This window comes from Sinohyriopsis cumingii, chromosome 2, assembly GCF_028554795.1.
Source record: "Sinohyriopsis cumingii isolate HCF-2022 chromosome 2, ASM2855479v2, whole genome shotgun sequence".
In the NCBI taxonomy this organism is placed as follows: Eukaryota; Metazoa; Mollusca; class Bivalvia; order Unionida; family Unionidae; genus Sinohyriopsis; species Sinohyriopsis cumingii.
Genome location: NC_142962.1, coordinates 146,970,450 through 146,998,160, shown reverse-complemented (window position 1 = coordinate 146,998,160; position 27,711 = coordinate 146,970,450). Strand labels below are relative to the sequence as shown.

General features: G+C 33.5%; 1 protein-coding gene across 2 annotated transcripts in view; it reads left to right on the top strand.

The window, feature by feature from the left end:
- Positions 1-499: 499 nt before the first annotated feature.
- Positions 500-27,711, top strand: part of LOC149806033 (folliculin-like) — a 40,021-nt gene continuing 12,809 nt past the window's right edge. The window contains exons 1-6 of one of the 2 annotated variants that reach the window (XM_089950888.1): positions 500-633; positions 6,087-6,352; positions 8,073-8,210; positions 13,595-14,081; positions 18,288-18,466; positions 23,956-24,069. In XM_089950888.1, the coding sequence (XP_089807014.1) occupies positions 573-633; positions 6,087-6,352; positions 8,073-8,210; positions 13,595-14,081; positions 18,288-18,466; positions 23,956-24,069 (1,245 nt within the window). In that variant the 5' untranslated portion in view covers positions 500-572. The remainder of the gene's footprint in view (positions 634-6,086; positions 6,353-8,072; positions 8,211-13,594; positions 14,082-18,287; positions 18,467-23,955; positions 24,070-27,711) is intronic. The other variant, XM_089950889.1, reaches the window with a different exon arrangement.

The window sequence follows — 27,711 nt, the reverse complement described above, 5'->3', positions numbered from 1 at the left end:
TACTCAGTATCGTAGGTGTTCAAGTGCGGAACGATTTTCGCCATATACAAAATATATCCAAAACATAATACTGTCCAAATATTTAATATTAGCCATCGACCTTTCATATACCATTTCCTTCCTTTCCTTTCTTTAAACACTGTGCACCGGTTTTTATTTGATTTTGATGGTTGTGGGTTAAACATGCTTTTATTTTAGTAAATGTTTGTATGTTTTATTGAAAAACTGCCCAAATGTACTTAAATACGACCTATGCACACCATTAATAAAAAAAAAAAAAAAATAAATAAATTCTGGACAAAATTTCAACGAAGTAAAAACTATTCACGCGTTTAAGCTGCAAATGCTAAATTAATGATCCATTGATGGAACCGCGAGCCCTGACTGAAACTACATCTAACTTTTAAAGGGAACAATAGTGTTTTTTTTTTTTTTGTTTGTGTGCTTATGGTCTGTCTTGGGTGCGTCAATCTATTAAACAATTGATGCGATTGGATACTATTTGCATATGGATCAAGTTTAATCCAATCAAAAGTGTTGTACTTTAACTTGACAGAAACTGTCAGTTTCACATGACTTCAACATGTCTGCATGTGATTTGTAAATATAGAACATCAAAGCAAGTTTTGAAAGGTTTGATTCGATTTGCAACATTTAATGAATTTTCAAGTTTTTATGAAAAAACTATTCAGCTGGAAGATGCTGTTGAGATAAAATAGGATTTAAAGAGAATCAGGCTATAGGGCCAGGGACTTTAAGAAATAGACGTTAGGCCTATTACCCAAGTCAATTACGCGATGTATATCGTCCTGTAACATGTTTCCGAGGATCACCTATTTCCGGCGATTACTTGTAATGCAGTCGTTGAAGTAAATCTAACTTATCATACTGCAGAATATTTTATTTTAAAATCCATCTTGTTTTAATGAAATTAGCAACTAACATAATTAAATCTCATTGTATTATTACTATATAATGGTTATTTTGAAGTTCTTTTCTCGTGTCTTAACCGCTCCGGTGGCCTATAATGGTTAGAGCGTCGGCCTTGGATGCGGGAGGTCGTGGGTTCGATCCCCTGCCGAGTCATACTAAAGACTTACAAAAATGGTACTAACAGCTGCCTCGCTGTGCGCTGAGCATTAAGAGGCTAGTGTTAGGACTGGTCGGCCTGGTGTCAGGATAATGTGGCTGGGTGGGACATCATGCTACATGTCTGTGGCATGATGCCCCAGTGCTAGACATCACTATAAACTGTCACACTGCAGACATCGTACGTAGTGGATTTGACTGAAATGCCAAATAAGGGTGTGAGATTTGGATTTTAAACGTAGCTTGAACAATTTTTCAGTCATTGCTGGCACCATTTGCTGTGACTTGGATGCAGCTGACGTAATTGCATGCATACTAATCTCTTGCTTCTGAAAACAATTATGGATAAATGATTATTACTTGACAATTTAGAGGTATAATTTGCCCAAAAATTTACTTAATTTATAAGCATCTTATGCGAAAAATTATATTCGAGTTATGCCAATTTCTGATGGAACACATCGATGGCATAAATCAAGTATCACCATTAGTACAGGTGGTAATTAGGCATTTTTAAAATTCTGTAGATGGATACAACAACAATAAAGGTCAAAGTAAAAAACTACTAGACTTGGTAGATAGTGAGATGAAGATAGACTTTGGTGGTGTTGAGAAAATCATGAAAAATTGCAATTCCTTTTGTATTTGTTCACAATTAAAAATCAAAAGTACTTACTTATTGGACCAAAGTAAAAATTAGAAAATATGAACTCACATAAACACATCTAATTATATATTACTCAAATACATAAATTTGAAACAATAAATCATCTCACTGGTACTGAGGGAGCCCACATGGTTTTGGTTCCTCATAAGTCCCTGGTCATGAGCTGGTGAGATAATACCATTTGTGACTGAATGTTTCCACCTGAAAGAATGATATCATTTCGCAAAAATCAGTATTTTAGTATAGTCTGCAACAGTGAGAAAGATTGTGAAATCGTTTTAGATTCACTGATACAAAATGTACTGTATATACTTGCTTATAAGTCAGTAAAACTGCAAGCAACGAAGATCCTGATCTTCTATAGCATAATGTGCCTGCAGATCAGGGTCTGTTTTGTTTGTTCTATTGATTACTCATAACAAACTACACAGACCCAGACCTGCCATAGCATTATGTAATGGCAGGTCTGGGTCTGTGCAATTTGCAGTTGGACTCAGATTATATTAGTGAGTTTATATGGTACCTAATGTTTCTCCCAAATATGCTGCATAGCAACAACTGATTCTGTGTAACAAATGATTTTAAATCTCAATAAAAGAATTGCTGATTTTAAAGAATGTATATCTTACAATGATCCAGCTGGAATGTTATTATTAGACATTTCCAAAGTCTTTTTACATGGGTCCTGGGAGCCATGCAGTTGGGAAAATTGCATGCAACCAGACTGAATGGCAATTTCAAAATGGGGGCCATGTTATACTCAGCTCCATAATTGACCTTGGGAATTCCTTGTACACATTTTTCAGTGTTAGTTACTGATTTCCTTTGATCAAGGTGTATAGCATTTGATTTCAAAATGAAAAGTCAATACTTATGGTATAGCATTGTGTCTGGCATCTATCATTCATCATTGATCCTTCCATTAACATTTACTTACTACCACTCTAGAGGCAATGTTTTTTATCTGATTTTGATCAGTATTAGAATATATGCATATATCATCAAGATCTTGGGAACTTGTACATCTTCAGAAACAAGCAAGAGCCATAAATATTAATGAGGTGATCTTGATCTCATTGGTTCAGCTTGTTACTGTGCTGGTTTAATTTTGACCAAACTTGAAATATTTGTTTATATCATGAAGATATTTGAAAAGTTTAATTATCATCAATGTATATACATTACTAATGAGGTGCTCCTAATGCTGATTGGCTGAACTTGTAACTACTCTTGAGTCCATATTTCTGTTCGGATTTGGAATATATTCTTATATCATGAAGACTTTGGACAAGTTAATAATGAATGATATCCACACATGCTAATGAGATAATCTTGCATATGATTGCCTGATATTGTTACCATATTTCTGATCCGATTTTAAACTTATATCAACAAGCTCATGGATAAGTTCATAAATCAGAAAGATCCATGCAAATTAATGAGGTGATCTAGTAGGGATGAAACCACTGTATCTCAGTATAATTAATAATACATAGCCTACAATATGAGACATTACTAATAAATATATCAGCTTGATAGTCTTTTCATCTTTACATAATCTTTCATTGGTAGGGTGGTGCCATTTTATGTGTATTGGCATATTGGTTGTATTTCAAACCTTCAGACTACAGACAGACATGGACTTTATTTTGTCCATATGCCATTCTCATCCTTCACAAGATTTAAAAAATTACTTCCAAATAGACTACCTGCTAGGTGGTAGTGACATTTATTTAACCTTTTAGGTCATTTCAGCTGCTCCATATTATCAGACACAGAACACATCTTGATCTCCAGGTTCTTATTACATGTACTGACATAATTACAATGTAAAAAGTTGGCAGATTGAAGTTTTTATGTGCCAGTTTTGGTCAGTACTTGATGTATTTGGACGATATGACTTCAAAATGAGCTAAGCAGAAACTAGACATTGTAGTTCATTCATACTTATAGGTGTATTATCTAGATTACATAAGTGCAGTTTCAAATAGGTAAAAATATTTAATCAACTACCACTATGACAAGCAATATAATATTTTGTTCATTTTCAAAACCTCACCAAAATGAAAAAAAATTATAACTTCATGCATAAACATTGTGGTGTGAGCTTGGAAAAAGACGTGTGTGCACTCTCACATACATTTGTCATGGTTTTTGCAAATACAGTTGAAGTGTTTTTTTTGATTTAGTCCTTCTTTTAAGTTTTAGAAACTAAATTGCCTGTTCTGATGGTAGTGGATAAAACATTTTTGGTTATTTGTAATTAAAATAAATGTCATAGTCACACAGTTACAAATATCAGTCCAAGTTCCCAGGTAGAATTAATTATAATGATTAGTTTCTGCTGTGCTTATTTTAAATCATATGGCCCAAATATATGGTGCATTGACCAAAATGGGTGCATAAACCTTAACTAGTGCAAGGCATGGTATTCATGCTGCTCAACAATACAATAGCCAGTTAGCTAGACATTCATGTATGAATTGAGTGATGCATATAGTATGGGCTTGAACTCCAAGCCCTACACATATTTATGTATAAAGCAAGCTATACACACAGTATGGGCTTGACCTCCAGTCCTTATACATGTTCATGTATGAAGTGGGTCATACACACACTATGGGCTTGAACTCCAATCCCATCACACTTTCATGTATGAAGCAGGTCATACACACACTATGGGATTGAACTCCAATTCCTATACACACTCATGTATGAAGGTCATACACACATTATGGGCTTGAACCCCAATTCCTACATGCATTCATATATGAAGCAAGTCATACACACTGTATGGGCTTAACTCCAATCCCTATACGCATTCATGTATGAAGTGGGTCATGCACACAATTTGGGCCTGAACCCCACTCCCTATACAGATTCATATATGAAGCAAGTTGTACACACAGTATGGGCTTGAAATCCAAAACTTCAGTCCCTATACACATTCATGTATGAAGCAAATCATGTATATAGTATGGGCTTGAACTCCAATCCCTACACACATTCATGTATGAAGCAGGTCATACATACTGTATGGGATTGAACTCCAATCCTTATGCACATTCATGTATGAAGCAGGTCATATACACTGTATGGGATTGAACTCCAATCCCTATACACATTCGTGTATGAAGCAGGTCATATACACTGTATGGGCTTGAACTCCAATCCCTGTGTACATTCATGTATGAAGCAGGTCATACATACTGTATGGGATTAAACTCCAATCCTTATGAACATTCATGTATGAAGCAGGTCATACATACTGTATGGGATTGAACTCCAATCCTTATGCACATTCATGTATGAAGCAGGTCATATACACTGTATGGGATTGAACTCCAATCCCTATACACATTCGTGTATGAAGCAGGTCATATACACTGTATGGGCTTGAACTCCAATCCCTGTGTACATTCATGTATGAAGCAGGTCATACATACTGTATGGGATTAAACTCCAATCCTTATGAACATTCATGTATGAAGCAGGTCATACATACTGTATGGGATTGAACTCCAATCCCTATTGACATTCATGTATGAAGCAGGTCATATACACTGTATGGGATTGAACTCCAATCCCTATACACATTCGTGTACGAAGCAGGTCATATACACTGTATGGGCTTGAACTCCAATCCCTATACACATTCATGTATGAAGCAGGTCATACACACTATGGGATTGAACTCCAATCCCTATACACATTCATGTATGAAGCAGATCATACACACAGTATGGCATTGATGTAAAAAAAATCTGATTAAGAGCCTTACCCAAGACTGTGTTAGACCAATATTCTATATTGTATATGTGTTAAACCCAACTTAATTTATCCAAAATATTGAGGATTATTCTAAAAAGAACATGATAAAACAAAACTGTAAAATTTGTTGTATTTTAGAACCTTAACAGACACATCAAAGGAGAAAATAAAACACAGGACATTAAATAGGATGGCAATAATTTCCAAATTTGTGCTTTGAAAATTTCCAAATTTGTGCTTTGAAATGGATTGACTGGAGAATATGACAATTTTTTTATTCTGGTATCATTTGTAATGTAAAATGGTGAAATGCAGCTTTATGGATGTTAAACAATCTTACTATTGAACAGACAGATAATGGAATGTGGTCAGTTTCTTTTGTAGGCAACAAAACATGAAAGACTACAGATGATGCACTCTTACTGAACTGAAGCAATCAGCCATAGAGTTATACTTGATATATAATTAAAGCAATTGATATTCTTGGTTTCAGTTCCCATTTTTATGTTGTAACAAAAGATTATCCTAAATTTCTGTCATTTTTATTTGGTTTTTATAGCCACAGGAATGAATGCGATAATTTCCCTATGCCATTTCTGTGAACTTCATGGGCCAAAGATTTTATATTGTACTCAGCCACTTCATCCACAGGAGAGGACAGCTGAAGCTGAGGATGTGCAAGGTGAACTTTCCAACTCCAGCAACCAGTCCAGGAGAGTTAAGTCCCCTACAGGAAGTTCCCTTCCATCAAGTGAGCCACAGACACCCCAGACTCCGACTGGGCCGACATCACTGCCTAATTACAATAAGAATGACCATTGTGAGGTACAGGAGAAGAGAAGATGTTTTTAATTATTCAGTTTCTAGGGTTGGTGTGCCTGTCTATATAGATTTATCAGTTATTGTGCCTAAAATGGTGAGTTGGAAGGCATGCTTAAAAACAAATGTCTGAAGTGTAGTGTAGAACAGTTTTCAGTAATGTTTATGTGAAGCAACACGTACACATATGTAACGTTTTTAACACACAAGGCATGTAATTTTATTAATGTAATTATCTTTCCATCACTTTGCTTGTAACATTAATATGTTGAGTTTTCCATAACCATTTATAATTTGTTAACAGTACTAAGTGTAGGGTTGTTAATTGACATGTATTTATGTTTACTCAGCGATACAATAGAATTGCTTCACTTACTCCAGATACAAATAGAAATCAGAGATCAAAATAACAAGTCTGGATTTGTTTATGCTTAACTTTTATTTTACATTTTTATAACATACCATTTGTAGTAGAAAATAATAATTTTGTTCATTCTTTTGTATAGTCATACGTGTGGATTAAAATAAATATTGATCTTTTTACTAATTGTTTAATTTATATGTTTAAAGGGAAAATCCTGCCCTCAGACTACTTGTGATTGTATTAAACAGTCGTTTAATTTCATGCTGTTGTATCAATTTTCAAAGGTTTTACTAATCATATAGCCAAGATATGGGCTGAAATTTAATTATCAAAGGACTATGCCATGTTGTCTCAAGCCAAGTACTCCAAGTCAATCATAATTATGGCCCTTTCTCTTGTGGTGGCACCACACTAGAACATCTGACAGTTGGCATTGGTTGGGACGTACACTAAACTCTAGATTAATCATATTGTTCCAATATTTTTGTATCTGTTAAATATTTCTACAAACTATTTTATTAAGATCAATAAAATTGAAAGCAAATATTTACTCACAAAAGATTATATATTTTCATTATAGTAATTGGTTCATACATAATTTGTACAAAATCAGGAGAAAATAGTCCACTTGTCCACTGCTCAGTGTAGATACTGTAAATACAGTGGCCTAAAAAAAGTGGAAATTGTGAAGTAGGTTAGTTAATTTATACAAGAAAAAATATTGAAATACTAATGAATGCTACCTTCACTGTCAATGTTATTTTTTCAGTGTAAGTAGGCCTCTGATCTACCATGGTAACTGTCATTTGTCATATGATTTATCTCACAGCCGTCACAGCAATAGCTAGATGATTTTATTCTTAGTCATCCAAGGCATTACATTATATGAAATTAGAGGATAAAATCAGTTTATTTTTACCCATCTGCTTTGACTTTTGTAAAAGCAAAGTGTTAACTTGGCTTTAAAATGCAACAAGCTCAATTACTTGCATTGTAGTAAAATATTCACATGTGGTCTCACTCGCAATCTCCCTCTTGCTCTCATGTTATCATGCACACATGGTGATAGGACCGAGTTCAATTCATTTGGCAGTGCTACTTTAGTAATAAGCAAAAATGCCAGTTATACATTACTGATGCATCATCCTCTTTGAGAAAATGGCAAACTTACTCCATTAGTAAAACTGAGAAATTAAGTTCCAGTTTCTCCTGAAGTGGTGGATTAGTGTGCAAATTTCACATGTAGTAAATAAAATGGACTGGACTGAGTGCATGATACTTCATATTCTAGAATTTCCCTTTAACTTTCATTTTGCATTTCTAAAAGGGCATATTATCCATAGAAAAAATATATGTTTTCAGGGTTGTACTTCTATCCACTTTGGGTTTGTCAGCCATGATGAAGATGCCCATGTCAGTTATTTTAGTTCACAACGTCCTCATCACCGTGATGTCTTCAGCATGATACGTCAGGCCTGTATCCGCAGTCTTAGCTGTGAGGTAATTCATTAAGGTCATAAGAGATAGAAAACTGGATATTTTATTTATTTTTGTGAAATATTGGTATTTATGTATGTATGTATGTATTTATATAGCCATTAACTTGTTTCCAATTTGCATATTATGGTTGGATTCATCCTGTTGCATTTTTATTGTAGATTTATCTCCCATGAGCCATACAAATATTTCTTTCATACAATGAAGGGCTTGAGCATGAATATGATTGCACAAATTAAAATCATGGGAATAAAAACAACCATGCCATATACTGTTTTTATGACTTTCTGTAAATTAGACACTTGAGATGGTCAGTCAGATAACACCAAGACTGTATACTTTAATGTCCTTTCTGCATAGTACAGTCATTAATTTGCTCACATTTCACAAGCTCTTTTATAGAAAGCACATTTACAAATTCCTATTTAAGTCAGTTAATTAGTCCCATTGTATTACAGTTATGCCAGCAAATATAGCAGTGTTATTTTTGTCACTCACTCAGGTTTCTTACACAGATAGTGAAATTAGTCATGTATCATTGCATGGCGAGTACATGCTGAATCTGCTAACCAGATTGTTCCTAGCTTTTACTAAGAAAAGAATGACTTTATTTTCTTTCCAGCCAATAAACAAGACCAGTGTCTGGCAATTAGTAGCAAACCTTTGCTTCACTTTGCCTATTCATGAATTGTTTTTTGTTCTTATGATTAATATCAGTTTTATTTATAGCTAACTTATGCATTCCCCATTTTCTGTAGTTTTTGACATAATTTTTACAACTTTGTTACTATATTTAAGTTGGTCTTAAATGAAAATGGTGCTGATCTGACATCCAATATGGCTACTATTTTGGCCATCTTGAATATCATTATTGCAACTCTTTCTGAATGGATGGTTATATAGACAATGGCTCATCACCAAAGGACATCTTATGGTATCTGGTTATCCCTAATGGAAATGGTGCCCATCCTACACCCACTATGACCACCATGAAAATCTTACCACTACTTTTCCTGAATGGATGGCCATAATAACATGGTATTTTTTATTAAAACACTTCTTATGATGTCTAGTTGGTTCTAATGTAACTCGTGCCAATCTATTCAGCAGTAATGACTGACATACACTGTGGTTTCCATGTTCTAAATCTTTTAATTTCCTGTTATTAGCTAGTACTCCTTTTGAATGGATGGTCATATTAACATGGGGTTTTCAACGAAAGACTTATAGTGTCTTGTTTTTCTTGACTGAAATGGTGCTTTCTGATCTTACATATGACTGCCAGATGGTTTTTGCACTCATCGGTTAAAATACTAACTCACAGAAATACTCTATGGCCAATCAAGCATTAGTGCCTTTAGGTCCTAGTGTTATTGAAGTGTTAAAAAGTTGGACTTTTTATTATAAAGATTTTACCTATTTTTGGCTTTATTTTTCTTTTGTGTATCTTTATGGGGATACCTAAACTTACTTTGTATAGTGTAGCTAAAATTGTACTGATGTGCCATTAAACCCATTCCATCCTTTGGCAATTTTGGCTATTGCGGGTGTCAGTATCACCTACATAATAGACCAGAGTGATCCAACTACAGGTCTGCAAGCCACATTTGTCTCGTGTCATTTATTTTTTAGCCTGCACTCATACAAGTCAGTTCTATAATTATAGTATAATTACCATAATATATATGTATAGCCCACAAACTATAAATGTTTGCTCCATATAGCCCACAGTGTTGAAGAGGATGTGCCACCCAGTGATAGACAATCTTGTCAACACTAATAGATTTTAGTTTTTTTCTGTACTCTCATTTTATTCTTATGAAAGTGGTTGTTTTTACTATTGTATTTTATTTCTAAGTACAGGTTAGAACTGCCTCAGTTTATTGTTTTTTTGGTGATTTTTGTTGTTGTGTTATATATATCTAATTATATTGTGTGCTTGATCTTTGTCCCTGATTGAGGGTAGAGTTTTGGAATACCTCACTTTTGTCATTTTTAAAAACAAAGATATTTACTTGAATTTAAGGTCAAGGCTTGACCTTCTTTACAAATTAGTGAAATTTTTCCATGATAAATCATTAGTTTTTGAGAACATTCTGTCATAGGTCAGGTGACAGTTTGACTCATATTTTAAGTTAAGTCTCTGAAATTATTTTCTGTTGTTTGGGAGGAATGCTTTTTTTAAATAATTCATTGGAATTACAAGGTGCTCATTTTGGTTTTGTTTGAAATAAAGCACTAGTTTGGGATTATTGTGAATTTATTCAAAGACATTCTGGATTACATTAAGACTGTTGGTACATCAACATATTCATGACTGTTGGTACATCAGGATATTTAAGATTGTTGGTACATCAACATATTCAAGACTGTTGGTACATCATGATATTTAAGACTGTTGGTACATCAACATATTCAAGACTCTTGGTACATCAGGATATTTAAGACTGTTGGTACATCAGGATATTCAAGACTGTTGGTACATCAGGATATTTAAGATTGTTGGTACATCAGCATATTCAAGATTGTTGGTACATCAGGATATTTAAGACTCTTGGTACATCAGGATATTTAAGACTGTTGGTACATCAGGATATTTAAGATTGTTGGTACATCAACATATTCAAGACTGTTGGTACATCATGATATTTAAGACTGTTGGTACATCAACATATTCAAGACTCTTGGTACATCAGGATATTTAAGACTGTTGGTACATCAGGACATTTAAGACTGTTGGTACATCAGGATATTTAAGACTCTTAGTACATCAGGATATTTAAGATTGTTGGTACATCAGGACATTTAAGACTGTTGGTACATCAGGACATTCAAGACTCTTGGTACATCAGGACGTTTAAGATTATTATAGTTCATTCAGAACATTCTAGACTTTTGGACTTGTGATCCGATTATTATGGATTTAATTCTCAATACTGTGTCTGTTGAATTTTACTAAACTTGTTGGTTTTGTTTCTTTCTGTTACTTAGTTTAAGACCATGGAGTCATAACATGTGAAAAAATTTGACAAGGAACATTACAATCAGGAAACCTTATCAGTCAGAAAAATAAATAAACAATTGTCATTTGTTTTACTGACAAGCCAAATTATATTTTTAACTGAAGCTAATAAAGGTATACTATTAGTGTTACCAAGGTACATATACAATATTATGAATACATAATGTGAACAAAGATAAGAAAAATGATTTAACCTCTCATAAAGATCTTATTATTGATTAACGATGCATTTCTCTCATTTTTTTAAGTTGCTTTAAAAAGGTAATAAACAAAGTGAAACACTATTATAAGTCCATGCTCATTTAGACATGTACTTTTTGTTCCACTGATTCAATTTTATATTGTGTTGCATATTGAACAGAAACAATTTTGACCTTTTAGTTGGCGCTAATTTTGAGCCATTTGATGATAAAAGTAGAAGTGGTTATTTATAATCACTTGTGATTCTAATGTATGTATGTATGTATGTATGTATGTATGTATGTATGTATGTATGTATGTATGTACACACACTCTTGTATACTTGTATGATTAGGAAAAAAGCCTGGAAGAAGGGGAGGGAGGTCTGCTTATCTGCAAGCCAAGGTCTATACTTTCGACTAGTGGTATATATCGTTACTGCAGATTGCTGAAGATGAGATCACATACCTAATGATACTGCATAGCACATATGATATGTGCTGTTGTGAAGTCAAACAAGTGTTTTTTTCTTCTAACTTTACAGATAGAATAGTGAACAAAAAACAGGCATTACTGTACGTGACTTTTATTTGAAAATATCCATCCACCAATCAAAAGTTAAAGTTCTCTAAGTTTGTTTCTTCTAGAAATTGAGGCATTGGTTAAAATGAAAATATTGGAAATTAAAAAAATGCATTCTGCTTATGATGCACATTCAGACTTAAAGTTATTGAATATGCAGAAGCAAATATCCACTGTGCTATGGTCTGTGGATTTTGTGTACACGAGAAGCAAGTACAGGAATGGCGGAAAAGCAAGGTGGCAAGAATGTGCATCTGACTGCAATCACTTTATTCCCCAAATAAAGAACTTGCTGATTTTCTCTGTGAATGTCGATAAAACGGATACATTGTCACAAGAACTGCAATTCTTCTGCAAACTAGCAAATGGCGAAAGACAAGAAATACAAATTGGCAGATTCATAAAAATTTGTTGCATCAGCCATTTTATGGTTTCTGTCTCAGGCAGCAAACAAATTTCACACACAAGGTACCTAAAGTCTTGGAAGAAAAAAATCTAATTTCTTCAGAAGGTTATCATCCATCATAGAAAGGAGTGTTGTTGTTGTAGGGTTTAATGCCATTTTTCAGCACAAGATAGGCTATACATGGCGGCCAGTATTAATGGTGGAGGAAGAACCCAGGAAATCCCCGGAAAGAACCACCGACCCTCGAGAAGCTACTGGCAAGCTTTCTCACATACCCATATTGGCTGAATCCGAGACTCGAACCTACACAGACAGAGGTGAGATGGCAGTGATCCGTAACGGAGAGCGCTTTAGACCACTCGGCCACTCGGGGTCCCTAGAAAGGAGTGCTCATTCAAACTATCACAAATTGGGAATATGGATGAATTGTCTGTGACCTTCAACCTTCTGAGCAACAAAACAGTCAGTGCTGTTGGTGCGAAAACTATTCTGATAAAATCAACCAGTCATGAAAAAACATTTGATTCACAGTTGTTTTTCCTTGTTTAGCTAATGGTTCAAAACTGCCTTGTGTCATCATTTTTAAATGGAAGACTCTGCCAAAGAGTATGAAATTTCCTGCTACATCATTCACGCACATTAAAAGGGATGGATGGACAAAGGTGGAATGGTTGAATGGCTGGAGAAATTCTTTTTCTTTAGACTTGAAGATATTTTATCTTAGTAACATGGTTTACCTAATTGAATGCATTTAGAACTTACATGTACCTTGTGATGTTGTTTTTGACTCATGGGTCAGCTATGCATGGATCATGCTTTTTTTATTTGTTACCTATTCAGTTTGGGAGGTCTGCTTATATGCAAACAAGATTACAACATGAGAATATATATATATATATATATATATATATATATATATATATATATATATATATATATATATTAATTAAAGAATATTATTTGTGGCTATTTAAAAACAAGGTAAAGTTGTCCCCATTACACCCATGAAAATGCATGGAGTTAGCAGCAGGACTCAGGTAAATATGTAATGAAAAGAGTATGAAAACTATCTGCTTCATAAGAACCATCCAAGGATTTGCATGGGTTGCTTTACATATTTAAATTGAAATGATACTCTTTGTTCGAAAGAACTATACAAGGTCAGTTCTTTTAAATTTTTTGCCTCTTTCCATACAGGTGTGTCCAGGTAGAGAGGGACCTATTTTCTTTGGAGAAGAACAGTGTGGTTACGTGATCAGTTACACATTTTATATCAAAGACAACCAGGCACGTGGTCTTCAGAGGTGGTATAGCATAATTGTAGTTATGATGGACAAAATCTATCTCCTTAATTCCTGGCCATTTTTAGTGCCTCATCTCCGTACAGTAATAGACCACCTTCAGACCAAAGCTCTCAAAGTGTACCAAGAGGAGCAATCCAAAGGTCCACACAGACCCAATTTAGGGTCATCCATTACCCCTTCAAATTTCATGCAGCTGAGGTCAAGGGCAGGCAATAAGCCAGCACGATCTTTGGTAGAACTGACCAATGACAAAAACATTTTTAAGATTCTACACAGTGCTTTTGTATGGATTCTTAAGGCCTGTGGCAACAGGATATCAGAGACCTTGTTAGAAGGACCTCCAACAGAGGATTCTATCATTGATATGGAAAAACAAGAAGGTAAGATAGTAGCTTACAGCTTATATTGGTAATGCTGCAATGTATTGATAAATGAGACCTTGTTACAAAGACCTCTACCAGAGGATTCCATCATTGGTAGTCCTACAAAGTAAGACATAGCACATGTTATTTTCGTTTTAGTGCTATGTCTTACTACCCAAATAACGGACTTGTATAGCATGTTCTGATGCTGTTGACATCGGAACAAGTAATCAGAGTTTCAGGAATATCTCACACACTTGGCAGCCCATATCAATACTCTTCTACAAATTGATATGTAATTAATATTCTTACTTTGCTGTTTTTATCCTGGTGGAATCAAAATCTGACCCTAAGAAATGGACACATTTTCATGTTCCGTTGACATACATTTGAATTTGTTGAAATGCGACGGTAGTCGAGGTGTACCGAAGTATGTTCAAGCAGGTTCATGTGGAGGATATGTTTCTTAAATGAAACGAATCATTGCTTACAGTTCCAATAGGCATAATATATTTGTATGCATTTCATTAAAGAATAATATTTCAACTTAACTCAATTTTGGCCTTTCTGGCTTTCATTGCTTTCCAGCCAACTGAAATGTAGGCCAGAGAAACTTGAAAACAGGTCCATTTCTTTTGTGAGAATTTGAATTTATTAGAGAAAAAACATCAGAGTAAGTAAAGTCTGACTAAAACATTATGACTTTACTTTGTATGTAGAAAAGTGTCATTATTTTAGTTGCCATTTGTGTGAGATATTCCTGAAAATTTCACTTTCGTTACAATGTTAGTCAACAACAAAATATGATACACAGTGCCGTTAGTTAGGCAGTAAGACCTTTACGCCCAGAGCGTAAATATCAGCATTGAGGTCTTACATGTAGGACTACCATCACTGACAATGAAAAACAAGAAGGTAAGACAAGGAAAACAGTTTCAACACAGTAATTTGAGTTTTATATCAGATACCTTGACAACACTTTGTAAATGTCTTCCATTTGAGATAAGAAAGAAACCTATTGATTTTTGATTTAATGGGTCAAAGGTCAAGGTCACAGTGATTTTAAAAAGAAAAAAGGTTTTTGCATAATATCTTGAGTTCTTTATTGCCTGTATTGACCAAACTTATGGATGGCTTGCATTTAAGACAAGGAATACACTAATTCATCTTGGGGTTAAAGTTTGAAGGTCAAGGTGTCATGGATTAAAAGAAGAAACAATTATTTCTATAAATTCTGTACCACTTTTTTCTGGCTTGCATGTGTTAAAGGAAAACATCAGTTGATTTGGGGGTTAAAAGATCAAAGACCAATTTCAGATTTTTTAAAAAGCTTTAACAAAATACCTCGCAAAAGTTGAAAACCACAAACTATGATTAAACCTTTTGTATGGGTTGTACACAAGAAAAGAAAGGCATTTATCAATTATTTGGGTTGAACAGGTAACAGGCCAAAGTCATCAAGATAGAACAAAGAAAAATGGTTTCCGCAAAATAATTTGAGTTCATTGTCCTTTACCTTATTGCCATATGTTGTGCATGGTGTGCATTTAAGAAGATGACGATACCTTTTCGTTAGGTAAAAGTATTTTATCAATGATAGAGGGTTTTACATAAATGGTGATTAACAATAATATCTGCCACATTTAGATTATATAAATTACCAGTTAGGGTACACCTGGTTTTTTTTATTGACTAATTGATAGAAGGTTTTCCTTTTAGAAATTCATTGTTCTCACAGATTTTGAGCTATCATATGATGAGTGGTTTTCAAGTTTACAAAGAAAACAACATTTTGTAAGTTTTTTTTGAATTCTTTTTGATCACATTTTAGTATGAAAGATATACATCATCAAAATCCATATTTAACTCTGCAGCCTAAAATAAAAATATGTAGAATATTTTCTTTTCGTAAGTTAATACCAGATAAATTTCATTGTGTGGCACTGAAAACATTATATTTTAACAAGTGGTGAAGCCATGAGTTAAAATATATAGATTTTGGTACCACAAGATGAAACACAGTATATCCGATATTAACATAGGAAAAAAATTTTTTTTTTTATTATATATCACACTTGCTCCAGAATCAAAGTTTAGAAAATTTTAACTGACTGTTTTGCACAACACACTCACCCCCACCTCCTTTTTGTAAATTCATCTCACTTCCATAGCCTGATCATGTAAATATGTGTGACTTGAGAAAGTGGTAGTATCAGGTTGACCTAATCTGTCGCAGTAAATTACTTTTTTGCAATTTTGTAAACTATTTAACCCTATCTGAAAACAATGCAAGTCTGATTCAGCAATGCATCCTAGTAGGTTTGTCATGGTCGTCAAGGAAGTTAGGGGAAATAACTTAAGGGAGATATGTGAATGGTGTCTGGTCATATTTCTCTATCAAAAATTAATTTCCGTGTCTAAAGAAAGGCAGTTTCTATTTATTTGTTCAAGCCCACAAAGTACTCTCTTTTTTGTTCTTGCAGATACAACTTTTGTAGGCACACACAATTAAGTCCCGCATGGCATGATGGGAAATTTATATTTTCACTTGTGAAAATATTAGGATAAGTTTTTCACATATGAAGATAGAGGAATGAAAAAATATGAAATTATTTTGCCAATAAGTCTCTGTATTTCACACTTAGGTATATCATAAATCAGGGTCTTTTTACCAGCTTAAAACTATGTGCCAGCTGGAAACATGTGATTGCATAACATTTAGGGTTGTCTTGTCAATTCATAATTGTAGGAAGAAACAGTTATAGTCTGGACCCTATCACTTAAGTTTTGTACCCAACATTGGGGAATTTCTTTTATGCAAACATACATATTTAAAATCATAGGCTGCAATGTTTATATGTAGCATAGTTTACTGGTAGTTTAGTGCATGTAAGAATTTCCAAAATTGGTATTACTGATGCTTTCATCATTTATATATTTGCAACAGTATAAAACAATATAATGATAAACATAAGATTGTTTTAACTAAATTGCCAGATATACTCAATATAGACATGTCTTGCAAGAATAATATTGTTGTAAAAATTGGTAAAAGATGTACAGTAAATGAAATATTCACCTGTTAATTGAGGTACAGCATGCATGTTGTTAGTTGCTAACTTGCAGATTGGAGAAAGATTGAGTTTCAAATTGATTTGATTCAGCAGCCACATTTCATTTGTTGTGTTCAGTGTACATGTTTAGAACAACTTTAGTAAACGCTGCAGCCTTATTCCAAACATACTTCCACTATTCAAGCAAACTGTTGCAGTTAGGAAAAAAGTCAAAGTCAGTGGTGAAGTAATGTGAAATCCATGCTTAATATACATGATGATACAGTGACATGATGCTGACTTTCACACAAGTAAACAAAAAATATATACAATGTGAAAGTTGTCCACCACTATATTGGTTACAGCATGGTAATCTTAACATGCTAGAAATTTATTGCATTCAGATATGTATGGCATATAAGATGCCTGTAATTTGACTATAACTTTGAAAATAAGATTAGTCTTGCCATTATTATTAATATTATTATATAAGCTGTTATTTCTTTTTAAAATTTCTTCAGTTTTTGATTTTTTTAAATTGTTATCTGAATACTTTTTACTTTGATTGCACACACAAGTTGTTCTGCTGTATTTAGTAATAATAATAATAATAATGCCTGAATTATTGGCACATGTTAGTTACTGTTATCTTATGCACCACTCTATCTGGACTTGAACAACTTTACAGCATAAAGCCATTTTTATTAGGACAATAGGAAAGAAAACAATCCTGCTGTAGAAAAAATGTTTAACATGTTAAAAGATCAAGGAAACAATTCTAAGATACAAGAACAAAGGTTGGGAATGATTTGGATGAGTTTGGATCCAGAATATGAACTAACAAACTAACTTTGTTGCTATTTGCCACCAACTTAGAATGCTGGTTGGATGCCACCAACTTAGAATGTTGGTTGGATGCCACCAACTTAGAATGTTGGTTGGGTGCCACCAACTTAGAATGTTGGATGGATGCCACCAACTTAGAATGTTGGTTGGATGCCACCAACTTAGAATGTTGGATGGATGCCACCAACTTAGAATGTTGGTTGGATGCCACCAACTTAGAATGTTGGATGGATGATAACAAGTTCAAAAGGGTTTTCTGCCACTATGATGTAATACATTTGTAAAACTTGTGTGATTTTGTCACTCTTACTTTTTGCTATTTCAGAAACTGAGGAGGGGTTTGTAAAGCTGTTCAGCAAGAAGTTGGATATAGAGGAGGAAGTTGACTTTGAGGAAGCTGAAGATATAATTGCTGTCATGGCAACTGAGATACCACAGGAAAATGAGGTTCCAGACACACCAGACACGGGTCCTGTGTTTACCAGCATCAGACATCTTATGAAGGCAAGGTCTTTAGTGATAGTCTGGTTTTTTAACATACAATGGAGTTCATTATTAACTGTATCATTTTAGCTATGCTTAAAAATGTAATACATAAAAAATTTGGTTAATATAAATGGAAACTTGTCACCTTGAAGGCAGACCTGCCAACCCTAACAAGAATGTCTCAGTAAAATCATTTATTTATTTCTGTGTGTTGGACAAGTTTTCATTAATGTGTAACAGACAGTCATATACCGCTATTTGTAAAGTTGGTAAACATGTAATTTAAAATGTTAAGAATTTGAAACTGAAGCAGCAGTTGTAAAAATGTTGTATTGAAAAGTTTGTAAATTACACATGGACTTTATTTACCGATAGTACAGTTGCTCAAACTTCAGTTCCAAACCTTATGCAGTTCATTGGCTTGTTCCCATCTCTCAGCTTGACACAATTTTTGGAAATGTCTTCCGTTTTCACATGATGGCAGTCATATCTCCCACCATGAGACAGACTCAAATCGAAATGTGATATCCAGTAAATGTAATTGTGTCCATCACAGCTTTTATTCATAAGAATCTGAATATTAGTTTTTTTTCTTCTGTACTGATTATTAACACTTTTTAAGAAGCTTATTTTCCATTTTGTCTTCAATACAAATCACTTGTTGGATGCTATTTTTTAAATTTCTAAAATCAAGAGTTTGATCTTGAAGATGCTTTCATGAAAAAATGTGTGCAGTTTGAAGCATCTGAGGTACTACTGTAAAGTTGATCAGGTTTCCTGATTAACTCCACTAAATCTTATATGAAACATTAATCAAACCAAAGACGGATGAGTCAGTTATCCTGTTTTTACCGCAACAATGTAATTTCTGTAGTGTTTGCTTTTATTCCATAAAGCCATCTTTAAAAAGTCATTTTCATAATCGTAAGAGTTGGAAGGTATGCGTGTAGGCAAAACAGTTATTTTTAGAAGATGTATTGCTCATCACAATTCATATCTTTGTGCAGGTCAGGTCATCAACATTGTTAACCTGGCTTAATCTAACTTGCTTTTTAGGTTGATGATGTTAACTATTTTTTAAAATATCCAAAATGTAATTTGTTATCCCAAACCTTTGATTATCAGTAATCACTTCAATATTTATGGTAAGCCTATTAATATCATTATAGTTGGTGTCAACATAAAATGGGTTGGGTGGAAGGAGGGTGTTTGAAGGAGGCTTGTTAATATTTTCTGGGCTTTAAATAGGGAACAGGAAAGGCTTTTAGAAAAAAGACATTTTTCTTTTCCTCTCTCAGAACTGTGTATATTTTATTATGTTGTACAACAGTAAAAAAACTGAAATATGTTAGGATATTTATTCACCACTTTGTTAAAATATGCTGTATGTCTCACAGTAAAATGTTTCTAGTATGGTCAGATGGGATATCCTGTTCTCCATTGTCTGTCTGTCCCTTAGCACAAGTTTGTTATAAGTACTATTCCTATGCCACTTGGAGGATTACCATGAAACTTTGTACACACTTTCATCAGAAAGTTTTTTTGCCCTAGATTTAAATGGTGCCACATGGACATCCAATATAACCACCATAGTGGCCATCTTGGTAATCATGATATCTTTACATCTTCTGATCGTATCACTGAGGTTTTTGCTAAAAGACTTCTTATTTTCTCTTGTTGGTCCTAAATGAAAATGGATGGTCATATCAGTGTGAAGTTTTCACTAAAAGTCTTCTTAGGATGTCTGGTTGGTTCTGAGTGAAAATGGTTTTGATTTGACATTCGATATGCTACCATGTAGCCATATTGAATATATTTTTAGTGTTGCTCTTCCTGACAGAAAGTCACATCAGCATGGAGTTTTCACTACACGACTTCTTATAATATGTCATTGGTCTTAAGTGAAAATGATGCTGATATGACATCCCATATGGTTGCCACAGCAGTTATATTTGAATTATTATTATTGCTAGTCATCCAGAATGGAAAGTCATAAAAACATGGGGTTTTCACCATCAGATTCCCTAAGATTTCTGATTGGTTCTAAAGGAAAATATTGTTGATCCAACACCATGAGGGCCATCTATAGAAAATCACCCAAACAAAAATACATACTGACATGGGTTTTTTCGCTAAAAGACTTCTTATGTTGTTTGGTTAGTTTCAGTTGTTAATGATGCCAGTCAGACATATAGTATGGCCAGGAGTGTCTCCAGCTTCAAAATCTTCATGGCTGTAAGTCCTTCTAAGGTGGCGCTCACCAGATAATATGTACTTTTGAGAGAGTGACGTATGTAAGGTGAAGTAGTTCGCATTTAAAACATGCACAGTGGAGAGAACGTTTGCATACCTCTATGCTACATTAATGTAATGTGGATGATATTTCTTTTGGATATTGTACTTTTGGAAATTTTACATGATTTAAGCACACTGCTAACTAAAATGACTGCTCCCTTGTGTTAAAAAATCAGTCTGAATTAGTCTAAAGTACACTATACATAGCAGCTATTAAAATAGGGAAAATGAATTTTGCCAGACTAGACAATACCAGCTTCTGAAAGTGCAATGAATGAATTACCAAATATATAAAATGTAAAAAAAGTTATCGGCTCTTTTTTATACAATTGACCTCTGAAGTTCAGGAAGTGAAAATGACCAAGTAGAGCTAGCACTTTTTTGAAAGGTGCACATTTGAAGTAAGGCCAAGCTGTATACTCTATAACCCATAGTACACCCATCAATCATACACCAAAATAAAGGGAATTAAAGGTTCTTTGCATTATACCTAAGATATACAAGGTCTTTTTTAAATAGCCAGTATAACCAGTGAGGAAAGCCGGGGACATTCTTTTTCTTTAAATTCCTAACCCTATGCAAAATGCGAAACTGTATAGCGCCACCTTAAAGAAAATAAAAAAATGTTTGCAATTATTTTTTTTTATTTTCATATAATTATGTATGATGTTCTGAATAAAATGGTACATTCATATTGCATTTAAGCATGAAAATAAGCTAATTATGATCATTTTTCTCTTGCTTACATAATTTGCCATGAGGTATATTTGTGTGAGTAGTGACCTTAATTATGGGGAAATTAGAAGACTTAGAATATAGGAATAGAGTCAACTTAAATTTAAAACTGTTGCAATAAGTGACAGAAATATATGGTGAAAATGTTTCTTTTCATTTATTTGCAATGAAATAAAAAAATAAATGAAGAGAAAGTGAATTCGCTTCTTCCATATTAAACAATAGGCAAATATTTTACACTTTGACCTTTGACCTTTATGAAGCCGATGAGTTACCTCCCTTTTCTAATTGTAAAATTCATTGTTGATATCTCAGAAATAATTCTGGCTAGTTTCATGTTCCTGTCATTCAGCATAACATTGGTTGCTATGTTTACAAAATGTAATGTGCATTCTTAAAATAGCTCACTTTTATCATGGGGGGGGTAGGCTGGACTTATTAGAGACTCTGACTCTCATAAATACTGTTCTGTGGGGAAAAAGGCAGGAGAATTATTCATAAGGATTGTTTTGATGCTTGTGACTTAAATGTTTCAGCCATATAAACATAATTAAATCATAAAAAATAATACCTACATCTTCTTTATGGTGGCGCTCACCAGATAATATGTACTTTTGAGAGAGTGACGTATGTAAGGTGAAGTAGTTCGCATTTAAAACATGCACAGTGGAGAGAACGTTTGCATACCTCTATGCTACATTAATGTAATGTGGATGATATTTCTTTTGGATATTGTACTTTTGGAAATTTTACATGATTTAAGCACACTGCTAACTAAAATGACTGCTCCCTTGTGTTAAAAAATCAGTCTGAATTAGTCTAAAGTACACTATACATAGCAGCTATTAAAATAGGGAAAATGAATTTTGCCAGACTAGACAATACCAGCTTCTGAAAGTGCAATGAATGAATTACCAAATATATAAAATGTAAAAAAAGTTATCGGCTCTTTTTTATACAATTGACCTCTGAAGTTCAGGAAGTGAAAATGACCAAGTAGAGCTAGCACTTTTTTGAAAGGTGCACATTTGAAGTAAGGCCAAGCTGTATACTCTATAACCCATAGTACACCCATCAATCATACACCAAAATAAAGGGAATTAAAGGTTCTTTGCATTATACCTAAGATATACAAGGTCTTTTTTAAATAGCCAGTATAACCAGTGAGGAAAGCCGGGGACATTCTTTTTCTTTAAATTCCTAACCCTATGCAAAATGCGAAACTGTATAGCGCCACCTAAATGGATTGGTCATGGCAATAAAGGGTTTTCACCAGAACGCTTCTTGGTTGGTCCAGAATGAAATCATTGCTGATCTTACAGTCAGTGTGACTGCCATGATGGCCATTTTAAAACCATTGTTATATCTATACCTCCAATATGGATGGTTTTATTGGCATGGTATTTTGACCAAAATACTTAGTCTAGTTGTTCCTAAATGAAAATGGTATCAGTCTTAAATCCAGTTTGAGTGCCATTGCTGCAATTTTGACAATCTTATTTTCACTCAAGATTATCAGAGATGGTGTCAACACTTATAAGTTAAAAATAAGAAAACAGTCTTGGATTCCTGGAAATTCATTTTGGTCAGATCAGAAGAGTTAGATCAGCAGTTCAAATGGATATGTTTAGTTATTTAAATAATAGCTATACAGGCGATGCTTGATTTACACGCATTCATTTACAATGAAGAAATATCATTCAGTTCAAGTCACTGTGTTTGTTTTTTACACTATTGCTGATGCCATGATGTGACTCGCATGCAGTTCACAGACGTGCATTTACATTACTTTGGATTTACACCAATTTTGATTCATGTTATAACCTTAGGAATGTATCTGTGGTGTAAATTGAGCACCACCTGTATAGCACTTTTTATAGCATCATTGCAAGCAATGGGTGAAAATCCACTATGCTCCTTTTTCATCTGTGATAAGTGACTGTGTTTGGGAGATAAACTTTCATTGTCTCAGTCAAATAACACGAAGAGTCATGTTTGGTCAACTTTCCAAGAAAAGTTTACTTGGTTCTGCTACAGTTGGTTAAGCAGATTTATGCATGTTAATTAGAAAGGTGGAAACCCAAAGAATAATGAATTTAACTGATAGATGGACACAGACTGGTTGATTGGTGGCCATATGTGGAAAAGGAGCAGAGCACTCATGGCTTAAAAATGATGTTGTTATATAGACTTCTCTTGTGATAACTCCATCTACACAGATTGAGAAGGAAGATTGTCATCATTGATATGAAGTTTCACTAGGGTGAGTAGATGACAACAAAAACTTAAGATCCTCGATGCAGTAGGGATTAAAGCTGAAGATACATTGGATTGGGTCAGAAATATAAATAGCAGATTTTTATGATGGCTGACATCTCCAGTTCATTTTGTAAACAAAGAATAATGAATTTAACTGATAGATGAACACAGACTGGTTGATTGATTTACAGACACATAATTATGTGGTTTGATTTCAGGTTCTTGGTGCTAAACAATTCCATGTGCTAGCCCATCACACAATCATTGGAAACCAGATTATTGTCAGAGGAGCAGAGAGAGGGCTTGTCAAATCTGTTCTCAATGTTCTAAAGGTAGTCACATGTACCCAGCCTTGTAGTAGCAAATCACTAAGCCCTTTAGTTGCTGAACACCAGGCACTGTAGTCACACATCACCAGATCCTGTTGTCACAATCACTTGTAGTCACAAATTACTAAGAACTTTTGTCAGTCACCAAGCACTGTAGTCACAATCACCAGGCCCTATATTCACATATCATTGGGTGTTACTGTCACAATCATCATGTCCTATACTCATTCTCTGGATGTAATAATTTGTGTAAAAATACTCATTTTTAATGTTGGATGAAGTAAAAAATTTAAGCAGCTGAGTCTTCATTATACAAAGCCTTTTCTGGCAAACTTCTTTTTTGTTGGCTCTTTTTCTAAAGCAAACATTGTGTAATATCTGGGATATCAAATAGAGTCCAAATGATTGCAAAGGAATTAGGTGAAGTTGCATTAGTAAATAATGAGATTAAGAGACCTGTTAATTGTTTGTTGATGCCTTGCTTGAATAAGAATCATTAAGCATACATTAATCTATGGTACTTTAAATTCATCTGCAATGTTTGGAACACTTGGATTTTATTGTATACCATCTTTAGAAAAATATTTATTTGAAATGATATGAAGCCAATCAGAAAATTAATATAGAAAGAGACTTGTTCACTTTCTTGATTCATTCTTGCTGCACACATAATTAAACAATCAGGTGGATTGTTATAGTTGTAACATAAAAATCAGCATTGTCATTGTTCTCAACTACCTTTGATCTTCATTCTTTAATGATAATAATACTAATATTTTTTTAAATAATGAATGAGCATCAGATTTTTGAAGACATTGATATTGTTGAGAAAATAATACACACATAATGTCCTGAATTACTGCAAGAAAGGTTTCGTTATTGGGACTCCTTCTTTGGGAGCTGGGATTCCAACTTTTTTCAAGGAAGGAATCCTGAATTACAACTTTAAAAATCCTTAGGAGAAACCGGTTTTAGTAACGAATCACAAAGCCCTATAATCACAGAAAGTGAACTCAGATGAAAACTTAAAAATGAATTTGATTTGTATTTGCTAAAACTATATATGCAGAGAAGAAATTCTAAGTCCAACAAATGAAGAAAATGTAGAAAATTTTAAAAATTACATAATGTCCTGAACATATAATCAAGTCATCTACATATGCATACAAACACATATAATCAAGTCATCTACATATGCATACAAACATATAATCAAGTCATCTACATATGCATACAAACACATATAATCAAGCCATCTACATGTGCATACAAATACATATAATCATCATCTACATATGCATACAAACACATATAATCAAGTCATCTACATGTGCATACAAACACATATAATCAAGTCATCTACATATGCATACAAACACATATAATCAAGTCATCTACATGTGCATACAAACACATATAAACATCATCTACATATGCATACAAACATATAATCAAGTCATCTACATGTGCATACAAACACACATGATCATCATCTACATGTGCATACAAACACATAATCATCATCTACATATGCATACATGCACATAATTAAGTCATCTACATATGCATACAAACACATATAATCAAATCATCTACATGTGCATACAAACGTATAATCATCATCTACATATGCATACATGCACATATAATTAAGTCATCTACATGTGCATACAAACACATATAATCATCATCTACATATGCATACAAACACATATAATCAAGTCATCTACATGTGCATACAAACACATATAATCATCATCTACATATGCATACAAACATATAATCAAGTCATCTACATGTGCATACAAACACATATAATCATCATCTACATGTGCATACAAACACATAATCATCATCTACATATGCATACATGCACATATAATTAAGTCATCTACATATGCATACAAACACATACATTCAAGTTATCTACATGTGCATACAAACATATAATCATCATCTACATATGCATACATGCACATATAATTAAGTCATTTACATATGCATACAAACACATATAATCAAGTCATCTACATGTGCATACAAACATATAATCATCATCTACATATGCATACAAACACATATAATCAAGTCATCTACATATGCATACAAACACGTATAATCAAGTCATCTACATGTGCATACAAACACATATAATCATCATTTACATATGCATACAAACACATATAATCAAGTCATCTACATGTGCATACAAACATATAATCATCATCTACATATGCATACAAACACATATAATCAAGTCATCTACATATGCATACAAACACATATAATCAAGTCATCTACATATGCATGCAAACACATAATCAAGTCATTTACATATGCATACAGACACATATAATCAAGTCATCTACATATGCATACAAACACATAATCAATTCATCTACACGTGCATACAAACACATATAATCAAGTCATCTACATGTGCATACAAGCACATAATCATCATCTACATATGCATTCAAACACATATAATCAAGTCATCTACATGTGCATACAAACACACATAATCATCATCTACATGTGCATACAAACACATAATCATCATCTACATATGCATACATGCACATATAATTAAGTCATCTACATATGCATACAAACACATATAATCAAGTCATCTACATATGCATACAGACACATATAATCAAGTCATCTACATATGCATACAAACACATAATCAAGTCATCTGCATATGCATACAGACACATAATCAAGTCATCTACATATGCATACAAACACATATAATCAAGTCATCTACATGTGCATACAAACACATAATCATCATCTACATATGCATACAAACACATATATTCAAGTCATCTACATGTGCATACAAACACATAATCAAGTCATCTTCATGTGCATACAAACATATAATCAAGTCATCTACATGTGCATACAAACACATAATCATCATCTACATATGCATACAAACACATATATTCAAGTCATCTACATGTGCATACAAACATATAATCATCATCTACATATACATACATACACATATAATTAAGTCATCTACATATGCATACAAACACATATAATCAAGTCATCTACATGTGCATACAAACACATATAATCATCATCTACATATGCATACAAACACATATAATCAAGTCATCTACATGTGCATACAAACACATATAATCAAGTCATCTATGTATGCATACAAACATATATAATCAAGTCATCTACATATGCATACAAACATAATCATCTACATATGCATACAAACACATAATCAAGTCATCTACATATGCATACAAACACATAATCAAGTCATCTACATATGCATACAAACATAATCAAGTCATCTACATATGCATACAAACATATAATCAAGTCATCTACATGTGCATACAAACACATAATCATCATCTACATATGCATACAAACACATATATTCAAGTCATCTACATGTGCATACAAACACATATAATCAAGTCATCTACATGTGCATACAAACACATATAATCAAGTCATCTACATGTGCATACAAACACATAATCATCATCTACATATGCATACAAACACATATTCAAGTCATCTACATGTGCATACAAACATATAATCATCATCTACATATGCATACATACACATATAATTAAGTCATCTACATATGCATACAGA